The sequence below is a fragment of the Panulirus ornatus genome, chromosome 8 (assembly GCF_036320965.1).
Source record: "Panulirus ornatus isolate Po-2019 chromosome 8, ASM3632096v1, whole genome shotgun sequence".
Lineage (NCBI taxonomy): Eukaryota > Metazoa > Arthropoda > Malacostraca > Decapoda > Palinuridae > Panulirus > Panulirus ornatus.
The window spans coordinates 3217022-3243769 of record NC_092231.1 but is presented as its reverse complement, the minus strand read 5'-3'; the positions used below and the strand labels follow the sequence as shown (position 1 = coordinate 3243769).

At 41.2% G+C, this 26748-nt stretch overlaps 2 protein-coding genes across 2 annotated transcripts; one reads left to right on the top strand and one right to left on the bottom strand.

Annotated features, from left to right (window-relative positions):
• Window positions 1-1688: 1688 nt before the first annotated feature.
• LOC139749671 (uncharacterized) lies at window positions 1689-5984 on the top strand. Its single transcript, XM_071663836.1, has 7 exons — window positions 1689-2054; window positions 2409-2644; window positions 2791-3924; window positions 4512-4804; window positions 4952-5134; window positions 5257-5512; window positions 5636-5984. The coding sequence occupies exons 1-7, from the start codon at window positions 2042-2044 to the stop codon at window positions 5804-5806; spliced, it is 2286 nt and encodes a 761-aa protein (XP_071519937.1). The 5' UTR covers window positions 1689-2041; the 3' UTR covers window positions 5807-5984.
• A 7488-nt stretch (window positions 5985-13472) lies between these two features.
• Window positions 13473-25618, bottom strand: RpL29 (ribosomal protein L29). The gene is made up of 4 exons (XM_071663948.1): window positions 25542-25618; window positions 22423-22493; window positions 20015-20063; window positions 13473-13682 (listed from the first exon to the last, which is right to left on the bottom strand). The coding sequence occupies exons 2-4, from the start codon at window positions 22473-22475 to the stop codon at window positions 13545-13547; spliced, it is 240 nt and encodes a 79-aa protein (XP_071520049.1). The 5' UTR covers window positions 22476-22493; window positions 25542-25618; the 3' UTR covers window positions 13473-13544.
• Between the last annotated feature and the right edge of the window lie 1130 nt (window positions 25619-26748).

Genomic DNA, 26748 nt, shown 5'->3' with positions numbered 1-26748 from the left:
CGGTTAAACTCTTAATGTAAGAACGTCATCCCTGTACGTCGTCAACCAAAGGAACACCTCAGCAGCATCATCATACTCCAATGAAAGTATTATGGACTTAAATAACAGTAAAGACATCCAGTAGAAAAAAAACTTATGTAAGCGTTTGTGTGTAACTCACAGGCAAACAATACCGCCTTGGGGTCCAAAATTTTGGTCTAGGTACTTCAGGATGTGAGCCAGGTTTTTGGCTACCGCAAGTTGGCCTTCAGGGCCATTTTGATACAAAACCTGATCTATAAAAGCCATTTTTCCCGTGCAGTGTCGGATAACCCAGCTAATATATATATATATATATATATATATATATATATATATATATATATATATATATATATATATATATATATATATATATTATCATACAAACCTACAACAGCCAGGATCGAACCCGGGACCCCTGTGCAGCAGATGGGAGCGCGACCGCTAGGTTATGATCGTGAGACGAAGGGTATTCGAGTACATAGTATTCGAATAGTCATTTTTCTGTTAGGGGCGTTCATAGCCTAGTGGTAGCGCTCCCACCTGTTGCCCAGGGGTCCCGGGTTCGATCCTGGCTGTTGAAGGTTCGTATGTTCTATGAAGGTGCGCGTTCATTTGCACTTTGTTCGTATATATATATATATATATTTTTTTTTTTTTTTTGCTTTGTCGCTGTCTCCCGCGTTTGCGAGGTAGCGCAAGGAAACAGACGAAAGAAATGGCCCAACCCCCCCCCCCCATACACATGTATATACATACGTCCACACACGCAAAATATACATACCTACACAGCTTTCCATGGTTTACCCCAGACGCTTCACATGCCCCGATTCAATCCACTGACAGCACGTCAACCCCGGTATACCACATCGCTCAAATTCACTCTATTCCTTGCCCTCCTTTCACCCTCCTGCATGTTCAGGCCCCGATATATATATATATATATGGCCCCTTTCAATGGGGCTCCTGCAGCTTCAAGGTTGTACCCCACGCATGAGGGTAATGATGGACTAATTCGGAGTAAGAAAGTCCTCAACGAGACTGTAACTCCTTCTTGTCCACTGACAATGATACATCACCGATGGCGAATTCTCGATCGTATTGCAATCCTTTGCAGGTGAAGTCCGGAATGGCCTGTCGGGTGCTGTTGCCCGACGCGGTGCTGTGCTATGAGGTCTCCTAATATCTGCACATAATCCATATAATAAGTGGAACGACGTGAATTAAGTTTATGTTTCTCGGATATTCATTCCTCAAAACCTATAAGATTCCACGACAGGGCGACTGCTTATAAAGAAAACGAAACAAGTAACAGTTTACATCTTCAGTATATAATGAATTATTAAGTATAAGTACAGTAATTATTTGATGATTAGCTGTGTATCCTGACGTATGGATCTACTTGTTTAACGGCTAACTACTCCAACAGCTCTGACTTACCACAACCGAACCAGACATACACCTACAGACCACATCCACACAAGTGTCCAAAGTAAGTGAACGTTGCAAAAAAGAAAAAAAAAATACACGTTTGGTAGCGCAGTAACGTTGCCGAATGTCTGTCTGAAACTATGTTATGGTGTTCATGTCCCCTGGCTATAGGCCTATAGAAGCTTGGTTATAGGCCTACAGAAACAGCAACTTGAATACAGTATGAGTTCACAACGAAATAAATCACCGACTTTTAATGCCAGGTCTACTGGTCCTCCTGGCCAGCACAGCACCTCCCCGCCTCTCCATGTGCACCCGTGCCTCGGACACCACATTCCGCCCCCATTCCTCCTCATGTCCACATGACTCACGAAACATATAACCCTTTTACTCGTGCGACCTCGGGAGTGACCCGACGCGATGATCAGGGAATCCCAGAGGCCGAGGAATGTGGCGGTGAGCAGCGTACCTATAAAATCTTTGCTGTCAGGGTCAGCTGTTAGAATCTCCGAGCACTTCTGTCTGATCACACCTGTCATCATCACAGCTGTGGACACAGAACTTTCCCAGCACTGCTGACCCGGACAACATGATACTTAAGGGTAAGTATTAGTGCCTTTTGTCATGACGCCCTCCGCAGGGACGTAGGTATACTCCAGTGTTTGTGTTGAAACGTGTGGACGTAATTGTACTGGTAAGGTGCGACGGTGTGGACACACCAGCACTGGTATGTCATAACTTGAGGACACACCTATACTGGTACGCTGTACGATGTACATGCAAACACACCTGTACTGTTAAGTACGGAACTGTAACAAAGTCAAATCTAAATTCAACCTAACCTACTTTCAGTAAATTAGGTAGCAAGTCTCAACGACAAAAATCGCGAGTAATAAGGTCGCCTCCGTTACTTCCAAGTTTCCAAAGTTATTTCTGTTGTGTTCTCTTGTGTGCAGGAGTGTTTTGGCTGCTGCTGGTGGCCGTCGTATCCGCAGGAGTTCACAAAGACCACGACTGGTCCTGGGGCACCGAGTCCACACTTACTGCCGGCTCCAGCACGGAAGATTCCGTCTCCGAGGTTCCTCTGGCGACCCGTACTGAGCCTATTGCTTCCCCTGAGGAGAGCAACGGGAGGGAAGGTCGGGCGGTCCTGAGCCTGGGCAAGAGGCTGTGTACCCTCCTTGGTGTCCACGTGAGTTGACACCTCGATGTGGACATTGTTATCTTTGACATAACTGTAGATGTGACTGTGTTCCCTTAGTGATGCAATGCTACATGGAAAGAATATCAATACTTTACTATTACAAAGAATATATGTCTTGAATTTTTATTATACAGTGTAAGACGACGTCGCGTTCACCAGCACCACTATCGCCAGACACGTACGACGGGCCGCCAGCCAACACGCCTGCAGCCGCCACCAGCAGCTATGCCACCCTTCCCTATGAGGACGCCCTCACGAACCGTGACACCCACGGCTCCACAGCAAGGAAAGGTTACCACACAGGTCTTAAACCGATCTTTGATCTGCCTAAGCCATTCATCGGCCCCTCAACTCTTAGCCCATCATACGATGCAACGAAATATACCCCATACCCTCCAATACTACATCCTACCTATGCTGCCCCCACATCAACATACGGTCCTCCCTTACCAACCTATGTTGCCCCCACATCAACCTACGGTCCTCCCGTGCCAACTTACGCCGCCCCTAAACCAACCTATGTTGCTCCCACATCAACCTACGGTCCTCCCGTACCAACCTACGCCGCCCCAAAATTAACCTACGTCGCCCCCACATCAACCTACGGTCCTCCCATACCAACCTACGCCGCCCCTAAACAACCCTATGCTGCCCCCACATCAACCTATGTAGCATCTAAATCTACCAACTTCGTCCCAAGTTATGCTGCACCAAAACCAACATACTCTGTGCCTCAGGCCAGTTACACACTGTCTCAGACCCAAGTGAGGCCCACCACAGTGGTGCACCACCAGCACATTCACACCCACATCCACCAGGGCACTGGCCCCAACCCGGCTACCACGCAAGTGGTGGTGAGTGGCACTACCGCAGTACCACCTTCCATCACGACGCCGGTGACCATTGGCACCTCATTGACCCTCCCGGGGCCATTCGTGGAAGCAGAAACTCCCTACTACCGCGAGGACTGCCGCTGTGTGCATCCCTCCCTCTGCGCCACTTACGATATCGTGGGCGTCGTTGCTCCACCTGCCTTCCTCGAACCCCGCTCGAGGACATCAGATATTCTCTCGAACGCGACAGACGTTGAAGACGATTTAACTACTACAGCCGTCCCCAAGGGTGAGGCTACTACCCAGAGCCCAGCCCGTCCAGGGAAGAGCCTGACAGTGACGAACTCTAGCGAGGATTCCCGCGTCAGGAGGGACACGCTCGGGGTCCCCCACCTTCACCTCAGTGTGGCCGACAACACCACTCACCTCCAGCAGGTAGGTCTTCCTCACTAATGCCAGTGTAAGAGTGCCAGATCAGAGACACGCAGTTCATGACTGTACGTCACAAGCCTCTAAGACATATTTGAATCACGTCCTGTGCTATTGCGTTTGTGTTAGGCTTGAGCAGGATCACTTGAGTTCACCAGGTGATGAGGAGCAGCCATCATGGATATCCTTCAGGTTGGGTTATTTACTTTCTTCGCGCCACTGTCTTCATAGTCTTTCCCTACAAAGTTAAAGTTGTTGCGCTGTTTAAGTAACGTCCGTATTTGTGACGGCTTTGAAAAAAATTATATATATATATATATATATATATATATATATATATATATATATATATATATATATATATATATATATATATATATATATATATATATGTATATATACTCTAGTCTAAGCCAGGCATCCATTATATCGACCAACTCATAGGGGAGGATGAACAGCTAGTTTAATTGTGGATCGACGGCCACGAGCAGGATTCGAACCTATGCGCTCGACCCAGGGCGGCTCCTGAATGTTGGCATTATTTGATACTGAGTAAAACTCGGCGTCAGAATCTAATTCTTGTTACCCTCCAGCGTCACGATGGTGGCTATGCTCCGGGTGTGGGAGGCTGCGGGCCAGACCACGTGTGTTGCCGCAGCCCTGTCAACGCCCAGCCCCGCCGGCAGACCACCTGCGGTCGACGCCACGCCACGGGCCTCCTGGGCCGCGTCAAGAACCCTAGTTACCACACGGGGGACACGGAATTCGGGGAGTACCCCTGGCAGGCGGCCATCCTGAAGAGGAAGAAGGGCGACACTGTGTACGTGTGCGGTGCTGCGCTCCTGGACGACCGACATGTGGTGACGGCGGCACACTGTGTCCACAGGTGAGTGTCATGTCTGACCACGCTTCCTACGACATCATAGAATCAGTTAGCACAACAGTATACAATAATCAGGTGTAGGTGGATGTGTGGAGGGAGAGTAGCTATCATTAGTAGTGGTGGTGGTGAGGTGACTGTTCTCGTCCACAGTCTGCAGGCGTCGCAGTTGAAGGTTCGTCTGGGGGAGTGGGACGTAGCATCACAGAGGGAGTTCTACAACTATGTGGAGCTGCCTGTAGCAGCCCTCCACATTCACCCGCACTACTACGCAGGGAACCTCCACAACGACATCGCTCTCATCACTCTCCAGACGTCCGTCGACTTCACCGCCAAGTGAGTATTGTCTCCAGCCACGTGACTGGAAGGGAATGTGGAAGTTGTAATATGTAGAATAGGTGACATCAGACTCGACGCTCGTAGTGATGTTGTCAACATCATGTGGTCTCCTCCTGCAGCCCCCACATCTCGCCCGTGTGTCTGCCGGACAGCTACAGCAGTTTCCTGGGTCAGCGATGCCACTCTACCGGATGGGGGAAGGACGCCTTTGGTGACCACGGCCAACACCAGAGCCTGCTGCAGGAGGTGGAGGTGCCCGTAGTGTCCCATCACCAGTGCCAGGAGGCCCTAAGACACACTCACCTGGGCCATAACTTCACCCTCCACCAGGGCATGTTGTGTGCTGGGGGCGAGGAAGGTCGTGACACCTGCAAGGTCAGTCTCTCCTCACCTGCTGCTGCTGCATATTATGCCTCCTCTCTTAATAACCAATATGGCGTCATACAAGGGGATCACTCCCCTCCAGTACGGCAATAACATTATTTCTCTCTCCCCCAGGGTGACGGAGGCGGCCCCCTGGTGTGCTCGGATCCTGAGGGCAGGTTCCAGCTGGCCGGTCTGGTGTCTTGGGGCGTCGGCTGTGGCCTCGCTGGCGTCCCCGGCGTCTACGTCAACGTGGCCCACTACCTGGAGTGGCTCCGGCAGTTGGGAGTTGTCAGCCATCACTAAGTACTTGTTTTCGTGACGTCACTGCTTCTTGTGCCGTCTGTAGGACGCTGTCGCTCAAGAAATACACAGGAGGGCACTTTGCCTCTCTTGTAAACAAGAAATGTACATAGCAAAAGACTACTTGTTGTTGTCCACGTGTTTGGTTGTTTTGTGAAAAATAAATTATAAATAAAAAATACACCATCAGTGTTCTGAAATCCTTATACGTGGCATGATTTGTTTAATATATATGAATATCACAAACAGAACTGCATCTCTGGTGTTAGGAGGCACACGGTGAAGCAGGAGAACTGAGCATCTCCCACTTTCAATGGTTTACCCCAGCCACCTCACATACCCTGGCAGGCTTCGGTCCACTAAGAGCAAGTCACGAAAGCGTTCGGATATTTCATTTTCCTTGTGACTACCAGCCTCTGTAATTCACATCTTCGGGGATACAGAGATAATTATCTTTGTACCTCTGGAGATGTGAATCGTCAGACCTTCGAGTTTCAACATCCTTGTGGCTACCTGCATATTCCTGCATCACGTGTTCTTTTGTGATTCACCTGCATGTGTCTACATACGATATTGTATACAGGGAGCGACGTGCTGTCAGTGGACTGAACCAGGGAATGGGAAGTGACCGTGTAGAAACCATTGAAAAAGGTCTTTGGGCCTGGTTGTGGATACGAGGTTGTGGTTTCGATGCATTGCACATGACCGCGAGAGAACTGATATGAGCGAATGCAGACTTGCTTCGACAGTTCCTGGCATTATGTGTATGTCAGCACAACCATGAGCCTGGATCAGACATTGTCTCGTCCTCATGAGCACACAGACATTTCCTGACACACATCACAAGTGAAGGAGAAAACATTTTGGGAAAACTTTCCCGTAGGTTAACCAGGCCCATCCAGGCATGTTGCCTCAAGTGAACCCACAGCAGATAAGAACAACTTTTTTTCTGATCGCGATTCTGAGTTTGGGGTCAGTGATGTTGGTATCGTAGCAATTACGATTTGATTTTCAGATTCCGCCCCCACACAGGAATATCATAACATATTCTATACAGTATTAATACGTAAGGATGGGAGGTATGTTACGTGACCGTCCTAAGAAGGGAACGCAGGAAGTGTGGATGACCTTGAGGGCATGTCAAGAGAGCGTCCGGTTCAGGTGGTCTCCAGCGGGGAACAGGTGAGTTTCAAAACAGGTGAAGAGGCGACGGCGTGGAGAAGGGGCCTTCAACTGACTGACTGAGGAGAAATGTGAAGAACGAAAGTAGGAGGACATGTCAGGTGGTATGGTGGCGGGTCATGTGGAGTGAAAACGGGTCAGAGGTCAGGTGATGGAAGCCTCACAGTCACTCACTTTCCTTTCTTTGTGCTCTCCAGCTGACAGGAGAATAATTCTTAGAAAACTGTTCCGTGGGGAGACAGATCCCCCACAGTCATGGCCAACCCCACACTGATATAGACACGCCCTCCCACAGCCACAGATCAGCTTCAGTTGGGTCCTCGCCTGTCTCGGGCCTCTTATCCTTTACAATCAGTAGAGTGCCAACGGACGAGGGACTAGTAACATGACATTATCAAGTGACTAGTATCTAGTGGTTAGAAACACGTTACTAGTAATTAATAACTATCAATAAGCAACTAGTAAACTTAGAAACAATAAACAGTAAACTGTAACCAATGACTGACAACACACGAGTGGCTATCAAGAAGTGAGTAGAAACAAGAGACAAAGGAACCATAATCATTTGTTTTCCTTGGTTTTGCCAGCACAGTTAACCTACTACTGTCGTAGGCACCACCATTGCGTCTGTCGTGCCGGCCTACTGAAGGCAGGCTAGCACGCACGTCCACTGTCACGTACGACACAAAGTCAGTGTGTAAATCATTCTTGAGCAAGTTTCTATGAACGTAGATCGTTCTGGATCATCCCCATTGGGGAACACTGGCTTGCACGTCACATAGGGTAAGATCGACGTTATTTATGGACGTTTGCAGAGGTCCTTTGCGCGGCAGGGAGTCAAACGATATATACGTGTCTACAGCCTAGTTAGGATCTCCTCAGGTGTACAGATATACCTAGTTTGTGGTACGAAGCCAACAATATTCATGTTAGGGTGGGAGAGGTACGTGGGAGGCCGCCGAACTGAGGGAATATCGTTCCTCCTCCCTTGGCAGCTGCAGACAAGCCGAGAGTAAAGGAGACCCACAGAGCATGATCAATGGGACACAATGACCTGGAACATGAACCCCCAACGAACACTAAACCCTAAAAACAGAGATAATGTGGTAAATATAAAGCCCAGGAATAGGGATCCCAGAGAATACGAGGCTCAGGGAACACAGACTGTACAGGACACACAGAACACATACAGTAGGAAACAGTTCGGAAAAAGCACGAATTTCAAGAGAACAGAATATTAAGAAACAGACCGGAGAAGCCCTAGTCCTGGGGAAAGAAGAGACGTCGAGAACATGACGCCAAGGCACGACGACGCTGAGGAAAGAAATGCCACGGCGCTTCGCTGCAATTATCAGAAAACAAAGACATAATAATTAACCTGAAATACAGGAGACAAGTGATGAGGGGACATTATGTCGACGCTCATGACGTCAACAGAGAGAATGTGGTGGGGATCCTTAGGCCGTCGGTCGACTTGCACCAAGGTCACCTCCACAGAACAACTTGAATAACATAGCCTATCACACAGACTGACCCTACGTAGAGCACAGTCTTTCTCAGACTGACCATGTATAGAACACTGCCATTCGGATAGACTGACCTTATACACAACACAGCTCGTGTGTGTGTGTAACAAGTTGCGCCAGCTCACTAGCAGAATAGGGACCCTCTAGGGTATTCAAAACATAATATATATATATATATATATATATATATATATATATATATATATATATATATATATATATATATATCATTACTGCTTATTTTCCAAGGTGAAAATAAGAAAACTAATGGAAAATATGGACGAAGACGTATCAGCCATCGGAAACAGAGCTGAAATGCAGGACGTCAGAGGTCATAACCTACCGTGAAAGAGAGGAGTTAATGGAGCCTTGATCAAAAACTTCTAGTTCCTAATTTCGACATTTCTTTGGAAGCTGCGGTGAACGAGCAACCAGATACTTAGTAAAGATGTAAATTACTTTTATCGTCTCAGACTTTTGGATGAAAGGAATGTGCTAAAACTCTGAATGATCATAGAGTATATTGGTCTAGAGGTGTACAGTAGTAAGGAAGTTCAACATATGGGACCCCCACAAGTGTTGAACTCCTCCCCAGTTGATAATAACCGTCTCAGGAGTCGTCCCAGAGGGGAAAGCCAGAGATATGAAGTTCATAAAGTATGTAGAAGAGAAGGATTTTCCAAACCCGTCACCAGTGGATTTGAAAATATTCATCATCAATGGTTTTGTCAAAACCATCAACACCGTTGATGGACTTTAAGTATTCCAAAAGGAATATCACACAAGATATTGATACATCAGTCTTATGCGAGCTTCCCAGCTTCCAGCACCGACCGTGCAACACCACAGGTGCACCTCCCAGTCCTGACAACACAATCTTCTAGTGATCCTGCACCAGACAACATAAATCGTTGGGTGTTGCAATACCAGACACACCACAAATCCCCAGGTTTTATACCAGACAAAACAATCTTACGGTGTTGTTGCAACAAATAGTCACAACCAACACTTTCTCCAGTGTACTGGAAGGTTTTCCTCCTGATTGGAGTCTTTCAAGTGGCGCCACACAGCCCCAATGGCGGGAAAGAGTGGCGTCCTTGCTGCTTACTCGTTACGGGTAACAATGTGACGCCTACCGTGGGCAATGACTTGGTTAACGAGGCTTTCCTTTGATGCGCGCTTTAACGAACTACCTGAGCACAACAGATAAACGAGGCTTGTAGTCGAAGCGCGGTTCAACGAACGATTGTTTAAGCATCATAATTCGTCGCAAAGGTGCGGTAGTTTGCTAGACTCGTCTGGCAGTATCCTAGGATCAGATAGGGTAATCCGTAACTGTCCTAGGGCCAGCCAGGGACAGCCGGTTTTGCCTGAGGCCTGCCAGGGTCAGCGGTACTCTCAGGACCCGCCAGGGTCAACTGGTATCGTCTCTGGGCCTGCCAGGGTCAATTGATACTGTCTCTGAGCCTGCCAGGGTCACCTGGTGCTGTCCCAAAGCCTCTCAGATCAGCCTGTATTGTCTCAGAGCCTGCCAGGGCCAGATGGTACTGTCCATTGTCCTCCCACTCAACTAGTACTGTCTTAGGGCCTGCAAAGTTCAACTGGTACTATCCAAGGCCAGTCATCACCTTTGACTTGATAAATCTCTCTCTTCAAGTCCATGACTTACATGAGGTGCGCCTCCTTAGTGACAATGACAGCATGAATGTTATTCTTTCATCATCTGTGTGCCTTCTAATTCTTACTACATTAAATATCCAGGAGGTAGGAGCCTCTGCAAACACTCTGCTAGAGTTGCCCTCTGCCAGTGGTCTGTTAAAGGTGAGGCACTAAAGGATAAGAAGCAGCACTGGAGTTCACCAGTTACGAAGACTCTACTGCCGTGACCATCTCTTTGAGGGAGTTCCAGTTGGAACAAGCATCAGAGATATATACAGATACAGTATAATGGCCACACATACAGCACAATACACTCATCTCTGTGCCTTTCTTCTAATTTCTCCACATAATATATACCTCTCGTACAAGGTGTTCATTCTTTTCTCAATCAACATACACAATGCAAGTTACCCAGCTCTACTGCACTTATCATTTACCTATCTTGACCTATATATCTTGGTTTTACATATCAACGTCGGGGTAAAACTCCTAGATAGTTTACCGCATATCCTGCAATCATTTTTTTCATAAAAACTTTCCATGCACTTTCAACTTTCCTCCGTCTTAAAATCAATTTTCCCATTATCATTCTTACTGAAATTCATTTCCAATTCGTTCACACATTCGTTTTCCACCAATGAAACATATTACACTGTGATATCCCATTTCTTGACTAGTTTTATTCACACTGACCTCCAGCATCTTTCTTCTAAACACAATCAACAGAATCCATGATTCAATCCAATTTCTTGATTCAACCAACAGCAAATCATCTGCATACAACTGTGGTACTTCAGTTTCACCATGATTTAGCAATACATCACTTTCACCCAAAGTCTCTCTTACCCCAAGAAGTAACCCACCAAAACAAAAAACATGGTGACCTACACAGCCTCAAGGCAATCCCATTCTTATAACCACTGTATAAAATGCATTATTGCCATTATGAAGGTCATGAACATCTAAAATTACATGTGATAAAACTTCCAATTAATTTTCCTATCAATGAATTAGATGCCTTTTCTTAATCTGTAAACTATATATACACTGAAATTTTTGTAGTACCTAGTGCAAAGATCTGTTCTACACACCTTACCCATGACCCACATTGATCTTTAATTACAAGTTTCATTACTCTTAATATTGTCAACTAAATTACGAAGGTATTCCTCTGCAACCCTTACAAACACTCTCTCTCCATCTTCATGGTGAAATAATTACTGCCTTCGTCCATTTGTCAGGTACATGACCATTTTTCCATGCTTCCAAACATTTTCCAAAGGCACTCAGCAGTTCCACCTACACTCCAACTCACGGACTACTCCATCTATACCCTAGCTCTTCCATTGTTGTTTTCCTACTTCCACCTTTAAAATGACTCCTCTCCCCTACATCTATTCCTCTCTTTACACCTCCACGTCTTTTCTTACATAATTTTCTCACAAATTCACCGCAGTACTTTTACATGTATCCTTCCAGACTATCCTACTATACTTCCTTCTCACTCATTCCACATATACCTCTAACTACTTGTTTCAAAAAAACAATCTAAGTTATAATTCTTTCCAGATTGTGAGCTTCTCCTTTATCCATAACCACAATCTTTCTATTTTCATATTCTGCACTCCATCCTTGTTACCTGCCTATTCCCAACACCCATCCTTTTTAGCCGTTTTGGAATCTTCAATCCACACGCTACATACCTTTATAGCAGCCTTAAACTGCCTCCAAAACACCGCAACCTCTCACTGGACTGTTTCATTTCCCCTGCTTCTGTTGAGCTTCTCTCTTGACAGAATTACTTTTATTCCTCAATCTCCCACCCATACCATATACAATTCAATTCCTTTATCATCAACATTAAATGGGTGACCTACATACTATTGTATGAATTTCTTTTCACCTTTTCTTATTCAGCTCATGCAAATCTATCATACTCCTTAAAAGAAATATAATCATGTTCTGTCTACTCTCTGTATCATGTTCATTTTGTAATCATGTAGTTTCTATTATTTGTACTGAACAGGAAGAGTTTTACACATAGGACCAACTCTTGAACATATTCTATTATGCAAGTTCTCACATTTATATATGCTATTTGCATCAACTGTGTCTTAAGTCATCTATTAACGTTTATGCTTTACTGCATGTCTTTGTAACAAGTATACTTGCTGATACACATGCATGTTTTCTTCACTAATAACCCCTAGGGCTTCTAGGACTCCACACTTCACTATATAAAGTTGGCTCCTTAGCAAAACTTAACCCTTTGCTATCTTTACTTCATGTTCATGCATCCAGTGCATTCTAAAACATATTTTCTTTGTTTAATATGAAATTACCTTGTAAAAGGAAAGGAGAGGATGAATTCACTGGGTATATTAGTCAAAAATGGAACAAAAAAAGGAAAAGAGGAAACTAAGAAGAATGGAGAGGAGATGCTTTTAATATAAAAGCTGAACACACTCCAGAGGAGGGTGTGAAACATGCAAGGGATAGTGAATTGGTACTGGGACAATGTGCTCTCAATGGGCCGAATCTAGGCACATAAAGCAGCCAGTAGAAACCACTGAAATCAAGTCTATGGGGCTCTGGTTTTGGTGGCTATAAGCAAGGGAGACCATTTCTTCATCTGTACCTGGCACTACCTCACTACTACACAAAAAAACTACACAAAACAGCAAACAAGAATTGATGTACATATACGCAGCATTAAGATAACCATGATCAAGTTCAACTGTCCGAGCAGTCTTGGTTACAGGAAAAAAATCATCCTTAGTTTCTGCCCCTCTTCGTTCCCTCCCCTTCTGATACATATATATTCTCTTGGTCTCTCCTTAAAAATAGGAAAGTTTGTCCAAAGTTGACTTATTATGACATAAGGAAGTCTGAATACTCATGATGATCTTTATAATGAAAGTACTGCACTTCTTAGTGGATTTTTTAAAAATTTGGGACTGTACTTTGACTGTGTATGTCAACCTGTTTAATGTTTTGATGAATGAGGCACTTCATGGACAGAGTAGGAGAGGTGAGAGTGGTGTACGACACTGGTTTCTTAACCTCTGTACACATCAAAAAGCAAAGGTACAAAATGTTAGAATCTACTCCAACTAAAAAATTACTGAAAATGCTTGGACTAGAAGGGATCCCTCAGTAACACTTTAACTAAACCCCTAGTTCTAATTACTTGAGAAATTTGATCCCTAAAAATAAGAAAAATAAAAGCTCTGCAAGAAAATAGTGCATGATTTCAAACATCATTTGTGAGTATTTTGCAAAGGTCAGTTAAATAATTCAAATGTACTCCCTCAAATTTATTGTTTTTTTGCTACAAAAAATGAAGGTGGCTCGCAAGTGCACAAGGTAGTTAGCTACTTCTTTGCCTCAACACGTTTAGCAGCACGTTTTGTTCGCTTTGCTAATCGTTCAGCTGCTACCTTGAGCTGTTTCTTCGAACTGAGGTTGTGCTTGCGAGAATATTTCAAATTTCGCAGAAACTTGGGATCAACCTGTAATGAACAAAATCTTATTCAACTGTATAATATATAATCATATGAAAGGAATTTTCACAATATCACCCACTCACCTTAGGTCATAGCCCATTCCATCCATTTATAACTGTCAAATCCAAACCTAACTCTATAAGGATGATCAAGTGCACAGTTTCTCAGTTCATTCACAAATATTCTCAACATCTCCAGGCTGCAATAGCAGTCTTCCACATTTAAACTTTCTTGCTTATTCAACCCAGTAACATTATTGTCAAGTAAGAATGTATGTGAGAAATACTTAGAAAAGCAAATGGATTTGTATGTAGCATTTATGGATCTGGAGAAGGCATATGATAGAGTTGATAGAGATGCTCTGTGGAAGGTATTAAGAATATATGGAGTGGGAGGAAAGTTGTTAGAAGCAGTGAAAAGTTTTTATCGAGGATGTAAGGCATGTGTACGTGTAGGAAGAGAGGAAAGTGATTGGTTCTCAGTGAATGTAGGTTTGCGGCAGGGGTGTGTGATGTCTCCATGGTTGTTTAATTTGTTTATGGATGGGGTTGTTTGGGAGGTAAATGCAAGAGTTTTGGAAAGAGGGGCAAGTATGAAGTCTGTTGGGGATGAGAGAGCTTGGGAAGTGAGTCAGTTGTTGTTCGCTGATGATACAGCGCTGGTGGGTGATTCATGTGAGAAACTGCAGAAGCTGGTGACTGAGTTTGGTAAAGTGTGTGGAAGAAGAAAGTTAAGAGTAAATGTGAATAAGAGCAAGGTTATTAGGTACAGTAGGGTTAAGGGTCAAGTCAATTGGGAGGTGAGTTTGAATGGAGAAAAACTGGAGGAAGTGAAGTGTTTTAGATATCTGGGAGTGGATCTGGCAGCGGATGGAACCATGGAAGCGGAAGTGGATCATAGGGTGGGGGAGGGGGCGAAAATTCTGGGGGCCTTGAAGAATGTTTGGAAGTCGAGAACATTATCTTGGAAAGTAAAAATGGGTATGTTTGAAGGAATAGTGGTTCCAACAATGTTGTATGGTTGCGAGGCGTGGGCTATGGATAGAGTTGTGCGCAGGAGGATGGATGTGCTGAAAATGAGATGTTTGAGGACAATGTGTGGTGTGAGGTGGTTTGATCGAGTGAGTAACGTAAGGGTAAGAGAGATGTGTGGAAATAAAAAGAGCGTGGTTGAGAGAGCAGAAGAGGGTGTTTTGAAGTGGTTTGGGCACATGGAGAGGATGAGTGAGGAAAGATTGACCAAGAGGATATATGTGTCGGAGGTGGAGGGAACAAGGAGAAGAGGGAGACCAAATTGGAGGTGGAAAGATGGAGTGAAAAAGATTTTGTGTGATCGGGGCCTGAACATGCAGGAGGGTGAAAGGAGGGCAAGGAATAAAGTGAATTGGAGCGATGTGGTATACCGGGGTTGACGTGCTGTCAGTGGATTGAATCAAGGCATGTGAAGCGTCTGGGGTAAGCTATGGAAAGCTGTGTAGGTATGTATATTTGCGTGTGTGGACGTATGTATATACATGTGTATGGGGGGGTTGGGCCATTTCTTTCGTCTGTTTCCTTGCGCTACCTCGCAAACGCGGGAGACAGCGACAAAGTATAATAAAAAAAAAAAAAAAAAAAGACTGTAGTTGCACACTCATAACACAAAAGAGCAACTCCCCTACACGTGGATTAGCTTTCAATAATCCTTCCACTAGTCCATCTTTTTAATGGTCTACCTATTCTCACACCTTCAGCCATCCTATCAAAGATCTCTCACTTGAATACTAACTTACAATCAGCTCCATGTCCTCTATATTTCTTTCATATTCTTTCTTTTCTCATTCTAAGTATACTAAGAAAGTATACCTGAAGCTAGTTTTAATGCATAAAAACTAACACAAATACCTCCATCAACCCTACTATATACTTAAATTTTTCCCATTCACCACTAACTGCCTTGGTTTGAAACATCAATGGGTGGCATTACATTTATTACATCTTACCATCATGTTCCTCTAGTCAAAATGGCCAGATTCCCTTTTAATGATGGGTGAACTTGGGTACATGTTTCTGAGACAGGCATGAACTTAAACCCACAGCCTCTTAGTAGACGAACACACCACTCTCCTACCAGAATCCTGATTTCATTACTGACTGACTTTTCTCCATCCAATATGATATTACAGTGCAAGTCAATCTCTTTCAAACTCATCCACAATTTTCCTCACATTTACTTTAAACATCCAACAATTTCAGCATTCATAAATGCATTTTATCAGTCAACTCATATCCTCTTCCAATTCATAAAAACTAAGCAAGTAAGCAGCACCAAGGGAAAATAACTGTAATCTGTTAAAAACAGGAAAAAGGTTATCAAATTCTTAAATGAAAATATAAACTCCTTTTCTATGCCTTCTCATCCAGCAGGTAAAGAGGCTAAAGTAATGCATGAGTAAATCAACTTATTTTCTATTTTCTTTTATGCAAATTCAATATTTCCTGCATTACTGAGGTAGCGTTAAGAACAGGGGACTGAGCCTAAGAGGAAAAATCCTCACTCAGCCCCCTTCTCTGTTCCTCCTTTTGGAAAAGTAAAAACTGAAAATCAATATTCTTTTCAAAATCTCAATATGAAAAGATGGGTAATGTTAGTGAGTCACCAGAAGAAAATTTATCAAACCCGTAATGAAGTGTCTGTTGGAGAAATACAAAAACTACAATGCACTTTATAAATATTCTCCTATTCTACATTATACAAGCACAACACCGAATTTCTGGCAAATGATGGTTAGGTACCTCCTTTAGTTCACACAAAATTACGAGAGAACCACGGACACCAGACTAGTTTACCAGGCAGCCACAGATGGCGTTGTGTGTAGGGCACACTTATTTACATTCTTTACACTGCACCTTGCTGGTAGTGATACCGCAATTCCCTGAGATTCTTAGCTTGTTTTGCTTAAATCTAACCCTAGCTATGGCTTCTAAGACATATGAGAGTATCAGTCGTGGTGTCAAATGTAAACACCAGTCCATATCAATCCAAGATAAAGTAGAAGTCGAAAAAAATGGACCGTGGTGTTTCGGTGTATAAGCTGTGTGACATCTACAGTACTGGTTTGTCAACTGTTTATGATATAAAGAAGCTAAGGGAGAAATATTGAAATTCTATGCAGACAGCGATTCCAAGAAGCAAATGACGATTAGAAAAACTATTAAAGATGGTAAGAGCACTGAGCACAATCGAGTGATAATGGAATGGTTTCAACAGAGTCAGAGTGATGGAGTGGGCATGTCAGGTGGCATGATAATGAACCAGGCTAAGTTGTTCCATAAAGAACTTAAATTACAACATGAGCATAACTATAGTGAGGGATGGCTTCAAAGATTCAAGAAGCGTCAGGAAATTTCCAAGAATAAAGTGTACCGAGAAAAGCAGCCTGCAAACCACGAAGGAGCTGCCGAGCATGTGGAAAAATCTGCGAAACTCGTAACTGATGAGCACCTGTCCTGAGCAGGTGTATAATGTATTTCATTTATTTATTCAATTTACATTTAATATTCGCTTAATTTAAATTTCTAGCAGTCCATGGTATACTTTAGACACATGGGAGATGTATAATTAGTGGGTCAAAGGTGTGTTGATGAATTATTATTATGTGACCACAGTTGGTCCGGTAAAATGGTTAGTCTGGCAAGGCTCTGGAACCATGATTGCCGGATAATCGGTGGTGTACCTGTATAATGATAATTTTTACTCTATCCTCATTTACAGTGGTCATGCTACACTAGATATGATACACGGAATAACATACTGAAAGGAACTTACCATCCTCAGACAAGCCCTCTCTAAGGTACCTTCTATCCATCTACCTATTGTCTATAGGTGTCTGCTGTGTATATCATATGCAGCATATTAGATGTCTGCATATGAGGCCACTGTCTGTTTGTTCCTGACCCTACATCACTGATGTGGGAGGCAAATTTTTTCTTTCATGCTTGTTTGTTGTTTCCTTCATTTGCAAGGAAGCACCAAGAAAAAATGAAGAAATGGCCTGACTTCCTCATAGACATTCTCCAAATGCTGTGTGCAATGCATAAAAACTACAGCTCCCAATCAACAACCAGGTCCCACAGACTTTTTTGTGGTTCCCTCTAGCTACTTTATATGCCCTGAATCAGTCCAATGACAACATGTCATCCTCTGCATACCACAATGCACAAGTTCACTGTCCTATGCATGTCTTACATCCTCCTGCATGTTCAGGGCCCCAAGCACCTAAAATCTTATTCTTTTCATCCTTTCCATCTCCTGTTCATCTCTCTCTTCTCTTTGTTATGTTTTGAAGTGCAAAGTGCACACAATTACATGAAGAAATGGACACTTGTCAGAAATGTTAAAAAGCTATCACCACATTCTACACGTGAATCAACTCAACCCCTTCAACAAGCCTTAAGCCTGATGCTTCAACTTAAGTAAAGTTTCAACAATCCTTCAAGCACAACCAACTCCTCAACAAACAAAATTCAAGACCTCTCCTGGTGCAACATATTCATCCCAGCAAGGTAAGAGTCATGTTTACTCATCCTCAAACTTAACCATGTCAGATGTCATTCAGGGTAATCAAACTTTTATGTCATCTATCATCACTTACAGTCTACACTTCCTTTTGAGAATAAAACAAACTGAGGTTTTAATCAAATACAGTAAAAGACTACAGCTTTAATACCCCTTACCACATATAAATTTACATTGCAAGCCAATGAAGTTGGCATGAGGGGTCTGCAGCACAACCATCAGGAATAAACACAAAATTAAACCATGAAAACAGTACATTCTTCAACTAGTGTTTTGCTAGTTTCCCTTTCCTCCTTATATGCTCCTTGAAACAACCAAGAACTGAATCATCGATGTTCTAAAGCCATTCTGGATTCGTCTTTGCCCAATATTCATGAATAGCCATCTACCTTAAGTAGCGATGAAGTATTCCGATTACATAATTTCATTTCCATGAGCACCTGCAAATTTTTCTATTAGATTCAAATCTGGTGAATTCCCAGGTATTACTTAAAATCTCTAATCCTCAGGCACAACCTTCTGTTTCCATGCTAAATTACATATAAGATGTATCCACTCTATTACACTTTCTCCTCCATACTTTAGCATTTCAGCCATAATCCCATCCATTCCAGGTGCCTTTCCTGCCTTCAATCTTATCACTGCCCTTCTTACCTCCCTTTTCACTATAGGCCCCTGCACTTGTATCCTCTTCCTTCCATCCTCTATACCCATGCATGAGACAACTGCTGCCTCCCCTTCTCCCACATTCATCAGTTCTTCAAAACACTCTTTCCATTTTCCTTTCACCTCCTCCTTTTAATTCAGCAATTCCCCTTCCTTACTTCTCACATCAACACTTCCACTCTTACATCAGGGGGTAGCAATGCTGTTTCCTGTGGGGCAGGGTAGCGCAAGGAATGGATGAAGGCAAGCATGAACGAATATGTACATGTGTATGTATGTACATGTCTGTGTATGTGTATGTATAAGTACATATATGATATATATACGTGCGTGTATGGGCGTTTACATATATAGATATGTATATAAATGTATGTATATGAGTGGATGGGCCATTCTTTGTCTGTTTCCTGGACTATCTCGTTGATGTCGGAAACAGCAATTAAAAATAAAATAAGATAAATAATATTAAAGTTTATAAGCATTTTGTCTCATAGAACAAAGCTAGGGTGATATATAAATGCTGCACACTAAAAAGCTACAGCTGCAATAAACTAATGAAAATCAATTAAAAGCATCTAAAGATTTCTGGAGGCACTAATAGCTTTTCTGATTGGGCCCCAATATATGACTACAAGTTGTACCTCCCTAATCCATTGCTCTGAGGTCTGGCACATTTTGAATCTGCTGCAATTAATTAGCTTGTGGATCTGCCACCAAGGCAACACTGTTAGAAGTGCTATGGCGCCAAAATCTGTTTACACTGCAGCCAAGCTAATTAACAATCCTGTAAATCTTATATTCAGCTGCATCTTAGCACTTCAGGATGTCATCCTAGAGACTAAGAGGTGCAGAAGATGGTGATACAGCTAAAATGCATCAAAAATCATTATCTATGCTTAAAAAGGCGGCGTTACTGAAAACATTGGATAAAGGAACTTCTGTAAGACTTTGTGCAAGTAATATGAGATAGAATCATCAACTGTGTATGCCTTAGGGGTCAATTCCTGTTTCCCGGCATTTTCTGTGGTCCGACAATGGCCAGGTCCCAAGGTTGCTGGATTAATGAAGTACAACCTGTATTACTACTATCAACAGAACTATTAATTAATACTTACTCCATGCAAAGATTCAAACTTCCTCTTCTTCGGGCGGTGAATGGGATTGCTAAAAAAAGAAAAAAATTTGAAATAGCTTTTATATCAATAAGTCATACCTATAAATGTAAATGCTTGTATGAAGTAAAAGTATGGTCAAGTGATCACTGACAAATTAATTTTGAGGCCACTTTCAACACTGTATGTAATGCTGGTCACCATGAGAAAAAAAATCTAAACATGCAAATCTCAATGATCTTCGCATTGCTCTAAACAGACAAACCTGAGGTGACATCGTCAATGACCATGACAAGTATGTTGCTTGGAAAATCTTCAGTAAAACCTTCAAAATCAGTAGAGAGAACATTATCTGCACCACCTTAGTCACACTGACAATTTGTAGGTTATGTTCTTTGAATTACATTATTTGTATACCTTTAAATGTTTACCACACTAATCCATCATTTTCAGATATCTTTTATTGACACAAAAACCTTGCAAGTACCTAATAGTCTGATGCCGTTTGAATTTCTTGTGTAACAGATGAAGAATGGCCTCCCTTATCTGCTATGCATGCGCCAAAACCACACTCTATTCACAGCCAAGCTTCACTGACTGTTCATTGGTCCTCATTCACCATGAGCCCTGGCTCAACCTGCTGACAGCATATCACAACCAATGAAGTGTTGGCTCAGTAAACAGGCGTCACTAACCCTCTCGATACCCAGGTGGGTACTACTGGTAATATAATTCCTTGGTTGGTGGCTGCCTACAAATCACTACCTACTACTGGTCTTTCTGATGTCATTAACAGGCAAGGATGTAATGCCATTTTCACCCATGTAGTGACTCATTATGCCTGCATTGTTGCAACCATTTATGTGTTAGAATGTTTTATTGCATTTCTATATTTTTTCACAATGACATTACTTTTATCCATATCAATACGTATGTAGGTACTGAATGTGAGAATATTATTAGCCTTTCCCTAACCTACTGGAAAGTGAGTAATTACAGTGTACTTGAATCATTAATGTCATTATCAAGATGTTTTACGAATGTCATGGCTTATGGGCCCCCATGGCACTTTTGGTTGATTACCACTTTCAATATGAAAGTCTCAGTACAAGTTACTCTTCTAGTTTTCCTTTTTTTTCTTTTCTTTAACTCTTACATTCATCATCCCAATATTGGGAATTTATAAAGATTCATTCTTATTTTACTGTCATCTTTTCGCTGGTTGCAACTGTTCCTTATATCTGAAAGCTACTACTAATGGGAGGCATCAGTAACTTACAGGTCAGTCTAATGCCAACAAAAAATTCCCTGACCTACAGGAAATATTCATTATTCTTCATGACAGATTATCCCAAACAGTCAAGATAGCTCAGGCCAACTATGTGAAAAAAACTGGCAGGTGGCAACAAGTTAAGATTTAAAGCTACATGGCATGTCCTTATAGTCAACTGTACCCACCCTTTCATGTCATTTCCTCTAAATCACAATGACTTAAAAGATATCCCAGGTAAGATCACAGAGAGAAAGTGCACTAAAAACAGAACTGAGTATTAGGTAATCAGAGATAAGAGCAAATTTTAAATTTGTTTCTGTAAAAGTAAACTTCTGAACCTCTGACCTCCCTTAAAACTTTCTTATGTACACTTCATTCCTTATTTGTTCACTATGATTGATATCTAAGTTTTAGTCAAAAAGTTTTATTTTTCAAGAGCCTGGATTTTTCAAGGATTCATTCTTTATATCTGCTTGTTTCAATAGTTTACAACAAACTTAAAAATTAATCTGCTTAGGAAAGACAATACCAAAAAAATCCATAAATCTAATAGTGAGGCATCATAGCATTCAATTATACATAACAGTAATTGTCGCTAATCATGTAATTGAGCAGTAGCAATTTAAAATGCCACTTTCTTTCAGATTCTATTTTCTCTGCTTACAATAGAATTCACTACAAATAATTTTTTTCCAATTTCTTTTTCTGGAGCTCCTCTTAACTCGCAATGTGAGAAAATGCCTAACAAATCTTATTTAAATCTAATCTACCTTCGACACAAAAGACTGTATTAACATGAAAAAAGTAATGCAACAAAACAAAAAAAATTAAATTCACATTAAGTTCATTAATATAGTTTCTAATTGTAAAAAAATCATGAAGATAAAAAACATGGCTTCCTCATTGCAGCCCTTTTGATAAAATCAGACTTACTTCCTTCAAGCCATCCAAAAATATACAAAAAGTGAGTCAAATTCTAACACCAAAGTGGACCACATTTTCATACAACACTATAAGTTCAGCAATTTTTTTTAAACCACACCCCTGCAATACAGAGTGTACTGTAAAATTGTCATGAAATGTTGACAGCAAATACATGAAACATGGTGAGCAAAACTTATTGAAAAAGATTACTTACCGGTGAGCCTTGCGGTTCTGATTGTGATTGGTGTGATTCTTTGACTTTGCCATCTTTTAAGTCTTTCTTGCCTGGAATATTTGGTATAAATATCAAAATACAGACGAATAAATTCTAATCCCTATAATCAAATTCCTTTGAAAAATATGATAAACCCTGAATGGAAGGAATCAAATTCTACTTATAAAAGTTCAATAAACCGAACACACATTATGTAGTAGAAATGTAATCCTTCGTCCAACTTACAACATATATGTGTATACATAGGCATACACTAGATAAAGCACTTGTTAGTCTAATTCTATGACAAATTCCCCTAAAAACTTAAAATAATCAAAAACTTTCTTACTCATAATGTACAATTCAAAAGGTTTACTTATCCTTGTGATAACAGTAAGTTCCCCATTACCTTAAAACTAAATAGAACAAAAATCTTTTCAGAAAACTTCCTTGAAACTAATGCACACAAACCTAAGCTTAGTGGCTTAAATCTAATATGCCCACTTTTCCATCCAATATTTCAATTTATGGTAAAATCCAGTATTACAGTGCTCTGTATTCCATCTGTGCCTTGCAATGCTCCTTAACAGAACCATTACAAACTTCTATAGCTATTTCATAATACATAAATGTGAATTTCTGTTCACAACGAAATGAACACTGTATTTATTTCTTGTAAATTTATCCCTGTTTCCACTCACAAACATACTGTACTGTACATTACATGCACATGGTCTAAAGAATAAACCTAAGGCACCTATTCACACCAACTTCTTTTCAATATTTTAAATCAACAATGAAAGTATTTAAATACACTAAGGTTTTTCAATAAAAATGTCATAATAAAACTACATACATAACTCAAGCAATAAAGACTTACTGGTAGTTGGTTATTTGGGCTTTAAGCCTAAATCATTAACTACCTATGCTATTGTGTCCTTTAACACAAAGTTATAATCATCTAACCAAAAATCTTTAACACCTTTCTTGGGAGTTAAAAGCCACATGCACTTATTTTAACACCTTTCTTGGGAGTTAAAAGTCACATGCACTCAATGTACAATATATCTACAGTAAGGCTGACATGTACACTAAACAACCCATGTAACTAAGGAATACATTTAGGCAAAAGTAACACAAGAGGCCAATATATCAATCATAGGAGACAAAGCATCGCTTACAAAGAACCAGTGTCAGTCAGTTGAGGCTGAAGAGTCAAAACTCTTGGGTTTTGGAAATAAGTACAGCAACGCATCATTGGATACACTGATGAAATCCACATATTCTATTAGAGAAGACGGCCAATTACTGAAATTTAAGTTTACATTACCTTTCTTTATGGATTGTTATAAGATCAACCAAAACCACAAGGATTTAAGAAATCATGTCTCCCTAGACAATGAAATCCAAGAGGAACCAAATCATATTCCTGTATTTATTGACTTGTACATCTCTTGAATCTCTATGTATTTCACAGAGGTCGAAACTATCTGTAGCACTTACTGCCCATCGTAAAGTATAACTGAATCACTGGGATGAAGATCAATATAAATCAATTACGCACAGACAAGAAATAAACTGCTCACGAAAATATCAAATTTGTCAACTGGGTCTCCTGTAGTAAAACAGGTGTATTTCATCAAACCTAATCTATTCCTCCTGAATATAAGTTTTGAGAGAACACCTTGGGTTGGTTGGGTTAGATTAGGATATGTTGGTTATACAATGTTACACTAGATTGTTAGGTTTGGCTGAGTTCGTAAAGTTGGTTAGGTTGGGGTATTTTCTGTCTGGTTTAAGTTAATTTAGGTTGTGTTGCTCTCACTGCAACACAGCAAGAAAAAAATGTTGCATTAATCATTATCAAACATTTGTTAAAAGTCTTGTTGTTAACAGTACAGCAATGGAGGCACGAAGAACATAAGATGTGTAACCGTAATGTTTAGAGGCTGAGTGACAGGCAAAGAAAAAGTAAATAAAGATTTTGAAGAAAGTTGAGAGAAAAGCTAAAGGAAAATAAGATGTATTGAAAGTAGGTGAAAAGGGAAAGAGGTGGACGTAATGGTGAAAATTCAAATGAGAGAGGAAAGGGAAGTAGCAAAATCAAATGGAGGAAGTGAAAGGAAGATGGAAGGAGTATTTAGAAGGACTGATGAAAGCGGGAGAAGGGGAGGCAGCAGTTGTTACATGCATGGGTGTGGAGTACAGAAGCAAAATTATGCATGAAAGGGCCTATTGCATAAATGGAGGAAAAAAGGACAAGAACAAGGTTGAAGGCAAAAAAGACACAGAGTGGAATAGATTACAACTGAAATGTTGAAGTATGGAGAAACTGTGATACAGAGGATGCATATGATAAGCGATTAGGCATGGAAGTAGAAGGTTGAACCTGAGGATGGTGTAAAACTATTATTGTTCCTTTATTCAAAGGAAAAGGTGCTAATGATGTATGAAGCAATTACAGGAGAATGTCTATTAAGGATACCAGGAAAAGTGTATGCAACAGTATCAACTGAGAGCATAGAGGTAACTGAATGCAAAATAAGTGAGGAGAAAGGTATAAGGAATGTGGCACATGGCAAAATATAATAATCCGTCAAAAAAGGTGTTAAAAATTTCATATAAAGGTACGTGGCATGCAAGGACAATAATAGTGTCATACAAATCCATTCGTCACTTCCGTAATGCCCCTTAATGGAAAGTTATGTTCTTACTTTATTTCTTATAATGATGCTTGCATGATCGACATATTTAACTGTAGTTGAATAAAGGCACCGCAAATTACGTTCCCATGCATGTGTATGGCATAAAGAAAGTAGTCTATCTGGGAATCAGAATATCTGGGAATCAGAATATGTTAAGAGTTATATCGCTGCATCCCAACAAAATAACAGGTTGCAGTATCCTTCTACATATATATCTTTCGCATTTAATTCCCTACGTTCCACAGTTCCACAGATCGAAATTAAATTATGACAATTTTCCATACAAATACTAAGACTGAATTAGTGGAATTCCTCCTATAACAGTACGAATACTTACACAAAAAGAGAACATTCATTAATACACTGTTTTCAATCAGATGAATAAGATATTTCAAGATATATTCGTATACTTACTACACTTAACGAAGTACAATGAGGGCAGACTTCGGAAGAACCACAGATGGATGTCAACAAATAAATACATTTTTTCAAAATTATTTAAACAAAAATCAAAATTTATGTAAATACTTTTGGACATCTGTTTTTCAAATGTCTATCTTAAAAATAATTTCCTGTTTCTTCTTTTAATATTTTGTATTCCACACAATCAAAAGGTGTCCAATTTAAAGTCGAATGTGATCGAAAAGTTGTCGCAGAGACTGTAATCGTACGAAATATATATCTACAAAATTACAATGTCCATTAATCAGTATCTTCTAATCTTTTTTTTTATCAAGATGTTCCGTATATCTTTCTTTTCTATTAATACTTTTGTTTGTTTACGTTTGACGTAGCTACTTTTTCCTATGCAAGAACTGTCTCGATTCTCTGACACAATAATGACGTCATTGATGACCATGTTCTCATATAAAATACGTTAAATGAAACACCGTAATTTCTGTTTATGGATAAATGAAAAGCATACGGCGGTTTCGTCATTCAAAATTCTTTCACTTTAGGAATTATTACAATCATTATCATCATTTTAATAATTTCTATACAAGCCCAGGAATCCTTGTATAAGGCCTCTGCATCGAAGCCTACCATAACGCAAGAACAAGGCAATGATACACTACTTTAGAGCGAGATCCTCGACGAAACTGTAAATTTCCACTTTTCTCTTCCAGCCTCGCCAAAGGTGGTTTGTCTTTCGCAGGGTAACCACTTGTAGCTGAAGCCCAGTAGCAGATATGTGTACACAAGTTATACGGAAGAGTGATGATTGAGACGGAAGGGGCGTGCACAAAACTACAGGCGGGAGAAACAACGTGGATTCTGGATGGGTAGAGGATAAATGAGTAATAAGATGGGAGTGCCAGTGGTTCCAGGTGTTTATGGAAGGGCCGGTGAGGGAGATGAATGAAAAGTATATGTATAATTCCTGGGGATAGGGAAGAAAGGAGATAAGGAGTAAGCTTTTCAGTGGCAGTGGGAGACACCATGGATTCAAAAGAAAAAGATCCTGCGAGATGAATATCTTGAGTCACTATGAGCGAGCTAGCATCATCCTAGAAAAATTATGAAATACCTGGACTGCCAGAAGGCTTTTAACACTAACCCCCGCGGACGACTGATGAGGAAGTTAGATATCCAAGCTGGAGTAAGATTTGGGCTGCTCAAA

Coding starts and splice junctions, on each gene's coding strand:
- LOC139749671 (XM_071663836.1), top strand. Junction 2,645..2,790: donor GTACCCTCCTTGGTGTCCAC/GTGAGTTGACAC, acceptor TTTATTATACAG/TGTAAGACGACGTCGCGTTC. Junction 5,135..5,256: donor TCCGTCGACTTCACCGCCAA/GTGAGTATTGTC, acceptor CTCCTCCTGCAG/CCCCCACATCTCGCCCGTGT.
- RpL29 (XM_071663948.1), bottom strand. CDS start 22,475: ATGGCAAAGTCAAAGAATCACACCAATCACAATCAGAACCGCAAGGCT. Junction 20,064..22,422: donor CAGAACCGCAAGGCTCACCG/GTAAGTAATCTT, acceptor TTCTTTTTTTAG/CAATCCCATTCACCGCCCGA. Junction 13,683..20,014: donor AGTTTGAATCTTTGCATGGA/GTAAGTATTAAT, acceptor TGTTCATTACAG/GTTGATCCCAAGTTTCTGCG.